The sequence below is a fragment of the Pteronotus mesoamericanus genome, unplaced genomic scaffold (assembly GCF_021234165.1).
Source record: "Pteronotus mesoamericanus isolate MK-2021 breed Mesoamerican mustached bat unplaced genomic scaffold, CSHL_Meso_final contig_163, whole genome shotgun sequence".
In the NCBI taxonomy this organism is placed as follows: domain Eukaryota; kingdom Metazoa; phylum Chordata; class Mammalia; order Chiroptera; family Mormoopidae; genus Pteronotus; species Pteronotus mesoamericanus.
Window position 1 is genome coordinate 1,525,371 of NW_026555064.1, and position 17,067 is coordinate 1,542,437.

The 17,067-nt window shown below is 41.6% G+C and overlaps 2 protein-coding genes across 2 annotated transcripts in view; one reads left to right on the forward strand and one right to left on the reverse strand.

Annotated features, from left to right (window-relative positions):
* RNF175 (ring finger protein 175) overlaps positions 1 to 1,584 on the forward strand; it is a 29,112-nt gene extending 27,528 nt beyond the window's left edge. Inside the window, 1 exon segment of the mRNA XM_054595675.1 lies at positions 1,464 to 1,584. Within this exon segment, the coding sequence (XP_054451650.1) occupies positions 1,464 to 1,584 (121 nt within the window).
* Positions 1,585 to 5,862: 4,278 nt separating this feature from the next.
* Positions 5,863 to 16,059, reverse strand: TLR2 (toll like receptor 2). The gene is made up of 2 exons (XM_054562330.1): positions 16,002 to 16,059; positions 5,863 to 8,263 (listed from the first exon to the last, which is right to left on the reverse strand). Exon 2 carries the CDS (start codon positions 8,245 to 8,247, stop codon positions 5,890 to 5,892), a length of 2,358 nt encoding a protein of 785 aa, XP_054418305.1. The 5' UTR covers positions 8,248 to 8,263; positions 16,002 to 16,059; the 3' UTR covers positions 5,863 to 5,889.
* Positions 16,060 to 17,067: the final 1,008 nt, after the last annotated feature.

The window sequence follows — 17,067 nt, forward strand, 5'->3', positions numbered from 1 at the left end:
GAGGGGCTTTCCCCCCTAGATTTTGGGTTTTTAAAATTCCTTGCCATGGCCTCATCTTTTCCCAGGCAAGAGCCTAGTGATAATAATATTGAAAGGAAATGAAAACCCAACAAGCCTGGTCAGCTTGTGGCAGCAACTAGGAGTTTTATAGACGCCAGGACCCCTATTTGAAAAAATCCAAATCTCATTAAGGCACAGGAAGGTCACAATCTCACTTAGAGCTGACTGAACAGACTTAGTCCTCAGCCCCACTGGCTCCTGACCATAATACACATATCTCTTCTGGGGGAGAGCGGTAAATGGAACTAAAATATATCTCCCTTTAAGCAGAAGGGCATTGAGAGGTTGGCATCAAGATGCCAAGTACCCTTTTTTCTCATAAGAGACAGCCTTTCTATACTTCCCGGTATCAGTCACCTAAATCGTTCAGTGCTAAAGGAGACCCCTCCCTTGTTCCCCGCTCCTCACCAACCCTAAACGCACAGTTATAACAGTGCCTGTGGGCAGCAACCTCCCTTGCCCTGTCTCCGAGGTTTGCAAATCAAGGAAAGACTTTCAAGCCAAGGAGCAGAGGAGGCGCGCTGATGGGTCTTCAGGTGTTAAAGCCACGCTGTAGCTGGAGAATACGGTCTGCAACCACCAGCTCCACATACAGGCCCAGCTTTTCTCAGGGAGTCCCCACAATTCAGCACAACCAAGGCTGCAGGTGTGCAGTGCTCCTTCCTCCTTCCTTGTCATCCGCCCCTCCGAATTTCCATTCTCTTATGGGGAGACAGAGCCCAAAACCATTCTTGGTGAAAACCTAATAAAACCACAGTACATAAATCTTTGTTATAAAATTGGTCATAATGTGATCATAAATGTCACCTTTAATGATCATTTAAATAACAAAGAACAATTGGTTTCTTTATATACTCTTGAGAGAATAAGCTTTTGGCTATTACATGTGCTCTTTCCGAGACTCAATAGAAGAAAAAGCTACATGTGAAAATCCCACCTTTATGCCTGTAACATCGCTACCAGAGACACTACGCATCAAATCCCCGTAGCACAACTCATCAAAGACACCAGGAAAATGTATAGCTTATCTGTGAACACGTTTTTCTTTTTAATACACAATGAGTTTCCTCTGCCAAGCTAACTACAGGAAAGCCCAGAGCTATTTTGTTCAGTTATAGCAACTCCTTTATCCTTGGTTTTCCAATGTAGTCATTCCCCTCTTCCTCTTTCTTTCAGTAAAGGACCCTTGCCTTTTATTCTTGTTTTATAGTTTGGGATTTTAGTAGAAATTTTTATTTTTAGAAATTAGGTGAAGTAGAAATAATAAGGGGCTTTTAAATGAGCACAGAGAACAAGAAAGGAAATGCCTACTCATGACATTCCTTATTATAGTTGCAAATGATATTTAGAAATATCTCTGCCACTTGGCCTTATGTAGGGGAACCTCCTTAACTGAGACTTAGCTGGGAGCGCATGCACATTTTTCACGGACAAATCCTGGATTGGCTTCGTTATTGGGTGGCCTGGCAACCCATGGTGATGGGAAGAGTTCAAGGCATTCACTACTCACTAGGGCTGGAATAATACAGCGGACTTACCACAGGAGTAAGGAATTGCATGTTGAAATATTTTCAAGTCCTTGATTCTACATTAACTATTGACGTTCTTTTGTTAATTTTAGAGATAATTCCAAGAATTCAGAGAATTGAGTAAAATCTGGTGGTGTACATAAGGCAATTTGTCTATGAGGAAAGAATTGAAAGAACTGAACAACAGAATAAACAAATGAAGTGTGTTGTGCACCTTTCCCATGACAAGTGTTTTCTAATCCATGCATGTGACACATTTATTACCAATCTCCATGGACACTTTGCCTCTAATTTGGCTGATATCGACGTCATCTGTACCATGTTTCAGAAGTTTGCAAAGTACTTCTCACACAGAACATTTAATGATAACTAATAACTTCCAATCAGTTCAACATCTTCAAGAAGTCGGTAGAGTTGTTATCTGTGGTTTAAGAATCTCGTCTCTTCTACTGTTTGTGCTTGTGACCACGTGACCACTTTGGCACCACAAGGCCCTTCCGCAGAGACAGGACTACTCCTGAAACCTCGAGCACGAGGTGCCACAGCCCACCCAGGGGGCCAGAGCGCTGCCAGGTTTCCTGGGCCGCCAAATGCTCCTGGCCCGCCCAGGGCTGCCCGAAGTGGAGAGAACCACTCCCTTCTCCTTTGCCACTCTGCACACACACACTCGCACACTATCACTCTATGGCTGTGCTCTGCTTTTATTTTCTTCTCAGCACTTATCGATACCTGCAGTCATACCATAGATTTGTGTATTATTTCTTGTCTTTCCCTCCATGAAGGCAGAGAATTTTAGCTGGTTTTTCCTCCCACTGTATCTCCAGCACTTGGAGCACTGCCCAATATATAGTAGGCACTCAATAAATATTTGTTGTAGGACTAAAAATAATCCTTTTGCAGGAAGGAACAAAATTAACAGAATAGGAAAGACCAGTCAGAAAGAATTAGCCCACGAATATTTCAGACTCCTCCACATCAATTTGGTTTAAAGTGCCCGTCTAAACAGCCAACACTGTTTAGATGTGTTAAACAGCCAACCCTGTATACATAACACCAGACATCTACACTGTAATATTTAAAGGTATTACATTCATATGAAGCAGAAAAAAACATACTGTCAAAAATATTGGCAACATACTTACTGCTATTCAAAGTTCCATCACAGTTTTAATGAAGAAAACTCACAGTAAGATGTCTACCTGTTGGTAGTTTTCCTTCTTGAAACTGCCCAGCACTTCAGTGTCATGATTGGTTCACCATCCAGATTAATAGGAGATTTAACTCATTTATTTCTCTACTCACAAACATTTCTTTTTTTAAAAAAGATTTTATTTATTTATTTTTAGAGAGAGGAGAAAGGAGAAAGAGAGGGACAGAAACTTCAATGTGTGATTGTTCCTTGCATGCCCTCAACTGGGGACCTGGTCCCCAACCCAGGCGTGTGCCCTGACTGGGAATCAAACTGGTGACCCTTTGCTTCGCAGGCTGGCACTCAATCCATTGAGCCACACCAGCCAGGGCTCTACTCAGCAAAAACTTCAACAATTCAATACTTACTATATAATAGGCATGTGCAGAGGTTAAGGAGGTAAAACAAGATTCTTGATCTGCTGGTCTATTGACAAATAAAAGAGCTCACAGCTGGATAAACACTAGGAATTCGTTTTCCTTCTGGAAAAGAAGGAGACCTTAAATTGATCTCTGATGTGTTTGCCACTTATCTTCAGTGGACAGCTGCATGAGGGTTGCTTTTACAACAGAACCTATTATTTATTTTATTTTTAAGAGCATAGGTATCTGATTTTTTTTTCTTTTCTTCTTAAAAAAAGTTCTAATTTATTGATTTGAGAGAGAGAGAGGGGGGAAGGAGGAGAGAGAGAGAGAGAGAAACATTGACCTGTTGATCCACCCATCCATGCACTCACTGGTTGATTCTTGTGTGTGCCCTGACCAGGGATTGAACCTGCAACCTTGGTGTATTGGGATGACGCTCTAACCAACTGACTTACCTGGCCAGGGTGCTTTACTGCTTTTAGAACCTTTTAGAACCCTGGGCAACAAGCCATCATGAATTTGCTGGAATTCTGAATGACCCTCAGAGTTCAGAAATATTAGATAATAATAGCTAAACAATCTCAGAATAAATAAAGATGCCATCTTCATGTAACTTAAGTATTTAAAATTGATTCCCAGTTTTGTGAAGTTGTGTGTGTGTGTGTGTAAAATATTGGAGATCTACACACTGTACAGTAGTCAGTGGTTATCCGAAGGTGAAAGGATAAGAGCTGATTCTTACTTTCTTTTATGTAATCTCATCTCTTTCATAAAATTTCTACAGTGAACGTGTTTAACATTTGCAGTGAGGACTGCGAAGATTATTTTTAAAATATTATTTTAAATATATCAATTAACTATGAGGTTATTTCTATTTGCTGTGTAAATTATTGCAATTCAATCTAACAGATCAATTCCATGTTCAATGTGTCTAGTTCTCATGATGATTAACATTGGGCTTAATGCAGGAAACAGAGAAGTAAAGCAAAAAGTCCATTATTGTGCTCAGTGTCCGTGGCATCCCTTCCAGTTTCCTGCTCCTGAACTTTGCCATTGTTTTTCTTAGGCCGGCTACTGTCTCCTCCCTAACACTCCCAGGAGTTTGTACGAGCGAGAAGAAACCTTATATGAGTGTCCCAAGAACTAAAGCCTCTTATGCACTTAATAGACTTATTTCTTTGGGATATTTTTCTGCAAACAGCAGGATCCCTTCTATCCCTGCTGGTACCCATAATGGAAAAATATCCATTTGCAAATGATAATACATAAAGAGACGAATTCCTTCCTGGAAAACAGCAACAGCCAACGCTACCACAGGGACCCCATTGCCCCATGCAGCAGCCCATGGTCCGTGTTCTCATAGGCTTCACCCTCTTGCCCCCTCCAAAGGGAATAGCGACCGAGGGGCATGTGCTCAGTGGTATGGTGACATTACCGTACATTAACATCTACATCGTACTCTATGATCTCGATATCATTATCCCTATTTTCGGGACAAGAAAATATTTTGGGTTAGGTTAAGCAACTTGCCCAAAGATACATATCTACTAACCCAGGACTTTTTGGACTCCAGAGCCCAATTAACCACATAAACCCAATTCTGGCCGAGAACTGAGCAGGGTCAGAAGTTCACTTCCTTTTCCATGTGGTCCCCAGCTCAACAAGAAAATTGCACCAAATCAGTATATAAAGTTAATTGCATTAAACTTAATGTATTATTAAATCCAGATTATAAAAATTAACATATAGAAGTACTGTCTTTTACATTCTTGTATATCAAGTATTTTTTTGTCATTGTGAAGAATCTCTAGGTTTATACTTGTTTAAAAATTTATTTGGTTCATGGGTACTATCTTTCAGAAGAAAAAAAAAAGAGGAAGCCATTTTTAGAATCAGAATCTAGACTTTTTGAAAAAAGAAGAAAAGCACCATGATGCAGGGGTGACAGACTAGGGACTAGAAGACAGGGACTGAGAGAGTCACCAGATGCAAATTAGGACTTCACATATAGTTAAGGGCTGGAGGAAGGTAAGGCAGGAGTATGGAAGGCTTCTTTCAAATTCTTCTAAACTGAGTATTTTATTTATTTTATTAGTTTGATTTTCATTGAAAAACATAATTTACTGTATGTTGTGTTAGGTACCCGCACTCAAGTAATTATGGCCAGAGAAATTTATCAAATACCCAGACAGACAGACCCAGTTTACTTGAAAACACACCCTTTTTCAGGCATTTTGTATCCTGTAAAGTTTGATGGGGACACACAACACTTTTTTTCGAGGAACAACAATATTGGGTCTGAGTGACCCATGTATTGGGCCAAGTATTTTGCCCTTTTGATCCCAAGAGCAGCCCCACACAGAGGGGACAGCTCGGTGGGATGGCAGATGTCCTCTACAGACACGGGTGGGTCTGCTAGAAGGGAGACGACTACACGTTAATTCGGAATCTTCTGTTCATCTGTGCGTTTTCTAGTGAACAAAACCACTTGCCACAGACAATTCAGGTATCAATAACAGACTTAGATCATCATTGTCTCCTAGAATAAAGAAAAAACAAAACCATTTTTTTTCAGTCTGGTAGCACTTTGTACAAAACAGCACTCTAGATAAAGCTTGAACAGTTTTAGTATCTTTAGTAAGCAAGTCCTTGCAAGGTTTACATATCCTTGTGTCACAATGGACTTAGTTATAACTAGTGACAGAAAGGCCTCCCCCAGACCCAGACTGGCCTTTCATGAAGGAACCTAAGACTTGATTGCAGCTCTCAAATTTAACCAAAACCCTTCCTGCTGAGTCTCATCCATGGGCCACTCCAGGTAGGTCTTGGTGTTCATGATCTTCCGCAGCTTACAGAAGCGCTGGGGAATGGCCTTCTTCTCGATGGGCTCCAGGAGAACGAGAATGGCAGCATCGTTGTTCTCATCAAAGAGACGGAAATGGGAGAAGTCCAGTTCATACTTGCACCACTCGCTCTTCACAAAGTTTTCGGAAAGCACGAAGATGGTTTTGTGGCTCTTTTCGATGGAGTCAATGATATTGTCAATAATCCATTTGCCAGGAATAAAGTCCCGCTTATGAAGACACAACTTAAAGGGAGGGTTGAAGTGCTCCAGCTCCTGGACCATCAGGTTCTCCACCCAGTGGGAATCCTGTTCGCTGTACGACACAAAGGCGTCATAGCAGACGTCCCTCTGCGGAGCCCTCCTGGGCTTCCTTTTGGCCTGGAGCCAGGCCCACATCATCTTCATGTACCACAGCCCATGGAAATGGTGGCACAGGGCCCCAGTGAGCAGGATCAACAGGAAAAGGACACAGCACACAGTAGACACTAGAGCCGCCCTGTGACACTCAGCAACCGAGAGACGGGTGTCCTGAACCCGCTGGCCCCGCACGTGGGACGGAGAATCGCACAGGTAATTTGCGGGCCAGTCAGTGAGGGTCTGGGCCAGGGACTGCTTCTCCTGCGTGAAAGACAAGAATTCACAGGAGCAAATGAAATTGTTGCCGCCAGCTTCCAAAGTCTTCAGGTTTTGAAAGGAATCCAGTTGTTCCTTGGAGAAAGTGTTTATCGTATTTCTGCTGATTCTCATGATTAGTAACATGGGTAAGAGGGAGGCATCTGGAAGAGTCTTCAACTTATTTCCAGAAACATAAAGTTCTTTGAGTTGTGGCATAGTCAAAGGAAATGAATTGAGGTTATTATTGCTAATATCTAAAATTTCCAGCGTTTGAGGAATGCAATCAGTTAAACGGTGTATTCTTGTGCCGGATAAGTTCAAATATTTCATCTTTTCTGGCCACTGACAAGTTTTAGATATAGGATGGAAATTATTCTTACTGATGTCAAGGTGAGTTAGATTTTTCAGAGTAAGCAAAATTTTTCCAGTTTCTTCTAACGATGTTAAATGATTTTGCCTTAAAATTAAGGTTTTCAGGGAGGGCCAGGCACCCTCGCAGGCTGAGTTTTTCAGTAAGTTTTCAACCATTAAATTCTCACTGAGGTCCAAATATTCTAATGATTTTAAATGTTGCGAAAGTTCACAGGGAACCAGAAAAACCTTACTATTTTCTATTGTGATTCTTTTAACTCTTCCTACAAATGCATATATATTTCTCAGATCATAAAATAAGTAAAAATATGGAATATATAACCTCCGTATTGTTAATGTCTCTATGTTACTTAGACTTTTAACTGTGCCCAAAATAGATATATCAAAATCACCAATTCCTTTGTAGGTACAGTTATCAAACTCCACATCTAACATTCCAGAAACATAACACAACAGTTTCACAACTTCACTAAAACTTTCATCACTGATTTCCACATTTCTAAATGTAAACTTTTTAATTAATGCTTTGGTTTCATTGATGGATACTTTTGAAAAATGGAAAGCATTCAAGTGAGTATCTACTAGTTCCAAATGTTCCAAGGAACTTAAAAGGTCTACAAAAATCTCCAGCAGGAAAACAGGCTGCTTGATACGAAGGGCCAGATGACTGACGTTCTGAATAGACTTCAGACTCTGTGGTCCATACCTCTGGAGGTTGGAAGCATCGATCTCAAGTTCCTCAAGAAAAGTTAGCCCAGCAAAATCCTTTTTCTGAATTTCAGTGAAGTTGTAAGTATTTCCTACTTTTAGGACTCGCAAATTGGTGAGATGAGAAAAGAGAGATGTTTTCCCAAGTGTTTTATAAGGATTTCCCAGTAAGTTTAAAAATTTCAAGGAAGCGAGAGGCCTGAACCAGGAGGATGATAAACTAGATAAGTGATTGCAGGATAAATCCAAATGTTCGAGACTCCCCAGGGAGAAAAAGGACTCTTCCTCTATTGTGTTAATCTCATTGAATCCCAGCCTCAAGGCCTTGAGGTTCACACACATCCGCAGGTCACTGTTGCTGATAGAGGCGATCTTGTTGTAGGACAGGTCAAGGCTTTTCACAGCTGCCGTGAGCCCTGAGGGGATGGAGTTTAACAATCTGGAGTGGCCGTCGCAAGCACCGGTGGGGTCACAAATCAGAGAAGGAGCCTGATCAGGGGCCCCTTCATTGAACAGGCTGATTATGGCCCCCAAGACCCACACTGTCCACAAAGCACGTGACATCGTCCCGTGATTCGACCTACAAATAAAAGAGGCTCAAGTGAGTGAGTGTGTTTGACAGCATATTGTGATTCCAGTTCTTGAGAAACGTTTTGTAAAGTGTGACGCACACATGCACACACACATGCACACGCAGAACAGAGCTCCCAGGAAATAACCAAGAGGCGAATGGAATGAATGAATAAAAATGAATTAATTTTAATATTAATTAATGTAAGGATGACAACATGACACATTCAGCAGCACTGACAGACATGCACTGTCACTATGCAATGACTCCAAAGCACAATACCACCTGGGAGTACAGAGCAGGACTCAATCTCCATGGGTTGAAAGACTGAGTAAATGAATGAATGGAAGAATGAACAAGCAAGAAACTTAAGAAAAGGGCTAAACTTGACCATACCAACTTGCAATCACCTGGTCCTGCACTTCAAACCTTCTTATATTTAAGCGTGCCTCTTTCCTGCCTGAGGTCCCCTACCGGCAAGCCCCTGCTACTATGGGACAACTATTCACTGAATGCAGCTCCAGGAACACATGCTGTTTGACCAAAAGAAAAACGGTCCCATTCTTTGTCAACCCTGCCTGGCAGCTACCCCTAGCAGGCAGGAAGGATGCTGAGGATGCCAGTCAGAACAGAGCGGTTTGCTGCACTGAGGGACAATCAGACCACGCGACCTTTCTCTTCCTGCAGAGAATTAAGACAGAAAGCAGTGCTTGCCTCTGGATGGCTGTCCGGACGAACACGGGGGAAAGACAGCTGACTGCCCACTGTCCACGCACGAGGCCCAGTCCTCCTCAGGCGCTGTTCAGCCTTCTCATTCTTGTGTCTGGGCTCCTTTGTGTTTGATCACGGAATTAACTGTACAAAATTTTTTTAAATGTAACTCCAAGAACAAAACTTTTTAGGGTTAAAATCAATTTCCCACCTTCCTAGGTTCCCATGGAATCTGAACAATTATAAAGGTCTAGGCTGTATCATTTACAGGCACAGAAAATTAAAACATGAATAACATTAATACATACTGGGTCTGGGAATGTAATTGCTGTTGCAGCCAGATTTTTTTTTTTATAGCCACACCAGTGTCTCTGTTTCGCATCCCCTCCTATCCTTTTTTAGATAACTGGGGTCATACTGTGCATATTTATTCTGGGTTTTCATTTCTCATCTCAAAAAATAGCTGGACATCTATGTCAGTATATAAATACATTTCTGATTTTTTCCATTGAATCACAGCATTTTATGGTATAGATAAACTATAACTTCATAACCATCACTAGGCAATTTTGTCATTGTGCAAACATCACAGAATGCACTTACACAAGCCTGCTACACCGCCAGGCCACATGGTCTAGCCCACTGCTCCTAGATTACGAGTCTGTACAGCACGTTCCTGCACAAAACAACACAAGACGAAATCAAGCACAGGCGAAAATGATGTAATCCAGAAAGGGGGTAAACACGAAATGTATGAGGCTGCTGCTGGGATAACACAGCATACTGTTTCACCGCAAACTTTTTAAATATAAATAGAAAGAGTATGTTCTAAAATGACAATAAAGAGTATAGTAAGAATCAATACGTAAACCAGGAACACAGTCGTTTATTATCATCACGAAGTACTATGCACTATAAAGAGTTGTATGTGCTGTGCTTTTACACAACTGGCAGCAGAGTAGGTGTGTTTACACCGGCATCTCCACAAACATGTGAGTAACGTGTTGCGTGACATTACAACAGCTACGCGTCACTAGGTGATAGGAATTTTTCAGCTCCATTATAATCCTGTGGGACCACCATCATATATGTGGTTCACTGTTGGCTGAAATGTTATATGGCACAGGATTGTTATTATTACAAGTATTAAGTTAAGGAGCTCTTTATATACTCTGGAAATGGAAGATAGATGTGTTAAAAAAAAAAAAAAAAGAAAATCTTCTTCCACTCTGGGGTTTGCCTTGTCACCTTCTTAGTGGAACCCTTTGATAAACACATGTTCCTAAATTTTCTATTCTGTTTTTAATAGTGATTTTTGTGGCCTGCTTAAAAAATCTTTCTTACATTATCACAAAGATACTCATTATCTTCTAAACCATTTATTGCTTCGTCTTTCACTTGAAGGCCTACAATCTACCTGGAATTCATATTTGAGGAAGAAGACAGGGTTAATTATTTTTCTAATTGAGCCAGCACCATTTTTAAAAAGATCATTTTGGGGGGAAAAATTAACAATATTACCTTCGCCAACAGCCACATATCCTCATAGGGTGGGTCTGCTTCACTGCTCTCTGTTCTGATCCAATGCCTATTTGTCTGTCCTTGCACCAGTAACACACTACATTAAATATATCTTAATATCCAGGAGAGTAAGTCCTTCCTCCTTAGCTTCTTCAAGTGAGTCTTGGTTAGTCTGGACCCTTTGCATATCCTTCTAAATTGCAGGATCAGATTATTAGGTTCAAGAGCAAAACCTATTTATTTTGATCGACAATGCTGTGGATCTGTAGATCAATTTAGGGATTGTTGACATCATTACAATATTAAATCTCCCAATCCTTGAACATGATCTATCTTTTTCACTTATTTAAGACTTCTTTAGTTTATCACAATAATATTTTATGGTTTTCTACATAGAGGTCTTGGGCACATTTCATGAGATATATCCCTAAGCTTTTGATACTTCTGAGCTTTGAAACAGTATTATGTATTTAAATGTAACATATACATCTATTGTATAAATTTAGTTAAATTTTATATATTTACCTTGTATTGAGCAACCTTGCTGAACTTAGTAATTCCACGGTCTGTAGATTTTTTAAAAATTTCTATGTATTATACCATGTCACCCAGATATAATGGTTCTATTTCTTTTTTCCAATCCTTATACTTTTACTTCATTTTCTTGATCACTGAATGTTGAATTTATCAAATCCTTTTTTCCTCCTGTATCTATTGAGATAATAACATGAGTTTCCTCCTTTACCCTGTTAATAAAGACTGGTGACGGCACTAGTCAATTTCAGGGTTAAGACAAGTTTGCATTTTTAGAATAAACCCCCATTAGTCTGGATATATCATCCTTTTTATATACTGCTGGATTTTATTTACTAATATTTTGTTTAGAATTTGTGCACCTACATTCAAAAGTTAATTTGCCCTATAAATTTCCTTCCCTTTGGTAGAAATCACTACCACTACACTCTGAGCCTGCAGTTTTTGTTGTTACTGTTTTTTTGTTTATCTTGTTTTTGTGAAATACATTAAATTTACCTATTTAACAGTTATGCAATTATTCCAATTTTCTTTTTCTTCTGTCAGATTTGGTAAATTGCATTTCTCAAGAAATTTATCCCTTTTTTAAATTTTCAAAGTCATTGACCCAGTTACTTATAACATCCTCTTATTTGAATGTCTGCAGGACCTATAGTAAATGGCTCTTTATTAGTCCTTAGATGAGTTATTTGTGCCTGCTTTTTTGAATTATCTTGCAACAGGTTTACCACTTTACTGGCATTTTTTAAAAAACAAAATTCTCATTTTATTGATCCTCTATTTTTCTATTTCATTAATTTCTGTTCACATAGTACTGTTTCCTTCCTTCTGCTTTTTCTAGGTTTTACTCATTCTAGTTTCCTGAGGTGCATATTTGTTCATTAATTTTCAGCCATTCTTTATTTCTAATATATCCATTTAAGGTAATACATTTTCATCTAGGCACTGGTTTATCTGTATCCTCCAGGTCTCTTTCTCTTCTGTTCCTTCCATATTTTAGTCTTTTTCAAGTTGCAATCTAGATATTTTCTTCTGAGATGTTTTCTAGGTTATTCCTTTTTCAGCTGTGTTTAGCTACTATTAAATCCACCCACTGCTTTTAATTTTTTGGTTATTGCAACTTTCATCTTTATAATTTGTATTTGGTTCTTTTTCACATCTGTTACATTATTTTTTATAGTTTCTGATTCTCTGCCAAAACTTTCAATCTTGTCTTTTAACACCCTGAACGCAGTAAGCATCCTCTGATAGGTTGCAGCACTTTTGACAGCCTTGAAGGACAGGAAGCTAAAGATTAAGGTCTGGGACAGTCATGGATGAGACAAGTAACTCTGAACTAGAGAAAAAAAAGGCTCACAGAGATTGCAGCACAGCTCTGATTTATCTGGATGACTTAGACAGTCTTAATCTCCAAGAATGGATTAACATGATTTCTGAGATGCTAGTGCTCATGGGTATCTGCAGAAGCAAAGGAAGTTTTCCTCTAGAAGATAACATCATCCTAGGCCTCAAATGTCTTTCTACAATTTCTCAAATAGAATGTTCAGTACATAACAAAAAAAAAACAAACCAACAATAGCCAGGTAATAAAGGAAGAAAGATATCAAGTATGAGGAGAGTAGAAACAGTAAACAATAGAAACTAAGCCATAAAGACTATTGGCCTAGTATTGTACCTCCCTCCAAAATCAACATAATTAAGATCATATGATCATTTCTGTTTGGTACTATATTTATTCTATTGTCATTCTGGTTAATCAGTTATTGAAAAAAAGTCCCCTTAGGATAACTGTATGGGACAATCAAAATTATTTGATTTTTTTTCCACTTTGTAACACATAGCACAGATCTCAAGAAATACATACTAGTTTTTGGCTAAGACTTAGGTCCAATACATCTATTTTTTCCTAGCCTTTTATCCTTTAAAATGTAAAACTTATAATAATATAAGTCCAAAGATTTTGGACTACTTCATACAAATACTATACAGTACCTATAGCACGATGAGTTTTCAACAATAATTACTGATGATGCTAAGACTACAGTAAACAACCTGGCACTTAAGATCAGAGCTGCTTTCTCACTACATTACAGCACTGGGCAGAAAACTCCACGGAAGGCACTGGGGGGTGGTGACAGCTCAGGTTAGACTGCATGGGGTTACATCTAAGGGAGGGATGGGCATCTGGACCAAGTATGAGAACCGTCTGCTTGAAGAATTCAGAAAGAAGACAGGGTGGCGAGAAATTATTCATCCAAGACTAAGGAGAGTATGGAAGTCTGAGAAATAAGCCTTCTACTAGAGGCGAACCATGCTGCAGACACCTACTGATCAAGGGGAGGGAGGAAACTGAAACCCTGCGACCCACAGTGAAACCATAACCAGATACCTACGGTAGACCTGGGGCTGCACTGTCTGGGTGAAGCAGGAGCGGAGAGGACACTCATGGCCCGGCGCACAGCAGAGAGCTGCAAGTGAGCTCTCCGTAAAGCCGTGTACAGAAAAAAGTGACACGCTACGTGAAGAGGGACCTAAAAAATCTCTGCCCTCTGACCCAGAGTCTCAACCTACTAGAAATCTCCTGTAGGAAATGAGAACCCCAGGCCTGCCATATATGCTGGTGTGGATCCAAATGTTAAAAGATACAGTAACTAAAATCCTTTCAGAATTGAAGAAAAATGTCAGATCACAAAATTATATGGAATCCCAAGCATAGAAAAAGAAAATAGAAATTTCTCACCTAGCCGAAAAATGATGAAATAATATCTTCAAAGGGCTGAGAAAATGTATCTGTCACTTTATACCAGCCATTTTCAACCTTTTGCTTTTCATGGTACACATAAACTAATTAATAAAATTCTGAAGCACACCAAAAAATATATTATTTTTTTGCCGATCGGACCAAAAATAGGTATAATTTTGATTCATTCACATCAGACAGCTATTGTTGTGTTGGCTGTTGTCTTTTTTTTTTTTTTAATTTGACAATCTAAGAGAAACAGGTTAATGCCCCTGACTAAATAGTCAGGTATTGCATGTTTGAAAAGTTCTTGTGGCACACCCGCTGAAATCACTGGACTAGACATCGATACCCATTTAAATGACCATTCAAGAGCAAAGGTAAAATATATATTTTCAGACATTCAAAAATTAAAGGAGAATTTTTATCTAGAGACTCTCATTGAAAGAAGTACCCCTAAACATATGCTCTTTAGCAATATGAAAAATAAACTTGGTAAGAACAGGCTACCAGAAGAAAACTTGAATGTTATTTTTTTGACAATGCACTCTTCATCTTCATCTCTTTGTAAAATATATCTTCTCGATTATACTATTATAGGTGTCCCAATTTTTGCACCTTTGCCCCTCTCCGCTTGGTACCCAACTTCCCTCCAGCACTCCCCGCCCCCCTTAGCTCATGTCCATGGGTCATGCACGTGAGTCCTTTGACTTCTCCATTCCCTATACTCTTCTTAACATCCCCCTGCCTATTTCGTACCTGCCAATTATGCACTCAGAAATTCAGATGTGGCTTTTCAATATGAGGAAAAAGTGAATTTTAAGTGATACTGTAGGGAAAAAATTTTTGACCAACAAGCCTACTATTTGGAAGGAGTAAATACAACTTATATTTATTAAAAGATCTTTATGAGGAGATCACACCCAAGATGCCATATACAATAAACCATGCTCACTCAACTTAATCAAAACAAGATATTTAACTAGCCAAGCCAAATTCTTTAAAAAAAAAAAAAAAGCAAAAAATTAACTGATAGCATAGAAACTTCCAAAACACACTGTCAAATTCAAATTCTGACATTACAACAAGTTTAAAGATGCAAATGTTCTGGGCTTAAAACAGGAAGAAACTTAAAATATTAGTGAGTAAAGTCTTTTTCAAATAGTCACCATGGTTGCCATTTCCTTTTTGTGTGTGTGTGTCTTTCAAGTCAGGGCACCCTACCTACCAGTTGCTTTCTGGTAAAGGTCTGAGTTAGTAAAGTGCAGATAAGACCTTTTGTAAGATTTGCATCATTTCAGATTTGAATCCCCTACCCCCTATACCCCCCCCCCCCAGGAAAAACAAAACAAAACACTATCCTGGTTTGCACCTAAGTTCCAAACACACGTTCTCATTTGCAGAAGTTGAAGAAGTTAAAAGGAGAACGTCAGAGCATTCTTATTTTAAAAACTCATCTCTACTTAATGCTCTATGTTATGTGCTAATCATAACTGATTAGATATCATCCTATCTGACATAACTCGGACATTGTAAGGATTAAAGGAATGGAGGGGGCGCTGGGGAAGGAGAGCTTGAAGACCACCCCGAAGCAGAGGCCAGGCTCGAGTTAGGGAGTGAGAATCCTGAACCTTCCCTACTTTTGAGTCCCCGTAAATCCACCCCCGAGAAGTCTGGCCCCAGCGGTAACCAGCACGCGCAGACACAGCCCCAGCAGGATGCACAGGTGCAACCTCCAAAGTTTTTCCCTGCCTCGCATCACCCACCCGCTCAGAGTAAACGCGCCGAGGCAGCGGCGAGGGCACACAGAAGCCGCTGACGGGAGAGCGCCTTTGGGGTACCGGGAAGTCCCAGCAGTGGTCGGGGTGACCGCCCACCTGAGCCTCCCGGGGGACGCGACAGCCCGCGGCCGCCCCCAGGGACCTCCATGACTGGAAGGGCGCTCGGCCCGAACCTCTTCTGTGCCTCGGTCCCTTTGGAGTGGCCCCTGCTTCTCCCGAGGGCCGACCTCCGCCGGGTCTTCGCGTGTTCACTTTCCCGCGCGGGACGGCGCGGACTGGGGCCGAGGACCGTCGAGGTCCTCGGGGGCTCTGTGCGCCCCGCCCCCCGCGCCCGCCTCGCCCTGGACCCGGGTGCCGCCGAGGGAGAAGCAGGGGACCCGCTTCCCCAGGGCCCGTCTAGGGGCCGCGTCTGCCCTCCGCCCCTGCCCGGCGCCCGCGAGAAAGGCCAGGCCAGACGTACCAGGGGGACGCGGAGCCGCCTCCAGCTGCCTCCGGACCGTCCCCGCCGGCCCCAGGAAGAGAGTGAGGGCAGGGTGCGCGCGATGGGGCGTCCCCTGCTCCCGGGGACACGGAGCCGCCAGTCCCGCCCCGCGCGGGAGGAGTGCCAGCCTCGGCACCAGTGCCCGGAGGCTGCGCCCGGGGCCGCCGCGGCCGTACTTCCCGGCAGGCTCCGTCAGGTGACCGTGACCGCGGCCCTAGCCAGCAGGGGCGGGTCCTGCTCCGACCCCCAGCTGGTGCGGGCTCGGGCCGGAGGAGGGCGCTGAGGGCTGGCTGGGGGTCCGCGCGCAGGAAAAGGAACCGAGATGCTAGAAGCTCCCTCGTGGGATTTCCCGAAGCACAGGGGCAGATTTCGCAACCCAAGAGAAGGCTGATTACTCAACCAGTTATTTTTTCTGAAGCTTTGGGCATCCAAGCCTCACATACCCCGAAACACAACGTCTTTAAACTCCACTTCATTCTTTTCCACCCTTGAAAGCCGGAATTCAAGCACGTGTATCGTATTTCTCATTCTCCCCCGCCTTTTCAACACTTCCATGGTCTCCGGGGTCAACGTGCACCCCCAAGCCTATGCTTTCCAGATCAATACAGCAAGATTTTGCCTAAGGAGCAGGAAAGGACAGTTCCAGATTTGGTTGGTTGGGGGCGGGGCGGGGGGAGGTTTGTTTTGTTTTGTTTTTTGTTTGTTTTTGTTTTTGTTTTATCCTGTCCTGTGGAAGGCCCTGGAGGTGCCCTTTCTCCAGCCCCTGCATCCCACCCTGCCCTCACCATAAAGAGATGGGGGAGTCACAGACAGCTGAGATTTTGAACCTGAGCCCTTCTATCCTTCCCTCGCTCCACTCCATCCCTATTTGTCAAGGTGATTTCAAAAACAGTCCTAGATTGGCTTTCTTCATTGCCACAGAAACTAGTTTGTCTCAAGCAGTGAGGAATGCTTTAGAAGAGAAGCAAATTTTTTAATTTTTAAAAAAAATTAAACTTCCTTAATATGAATAAAGTACATTTGATCTTCATAATTACATTTGATC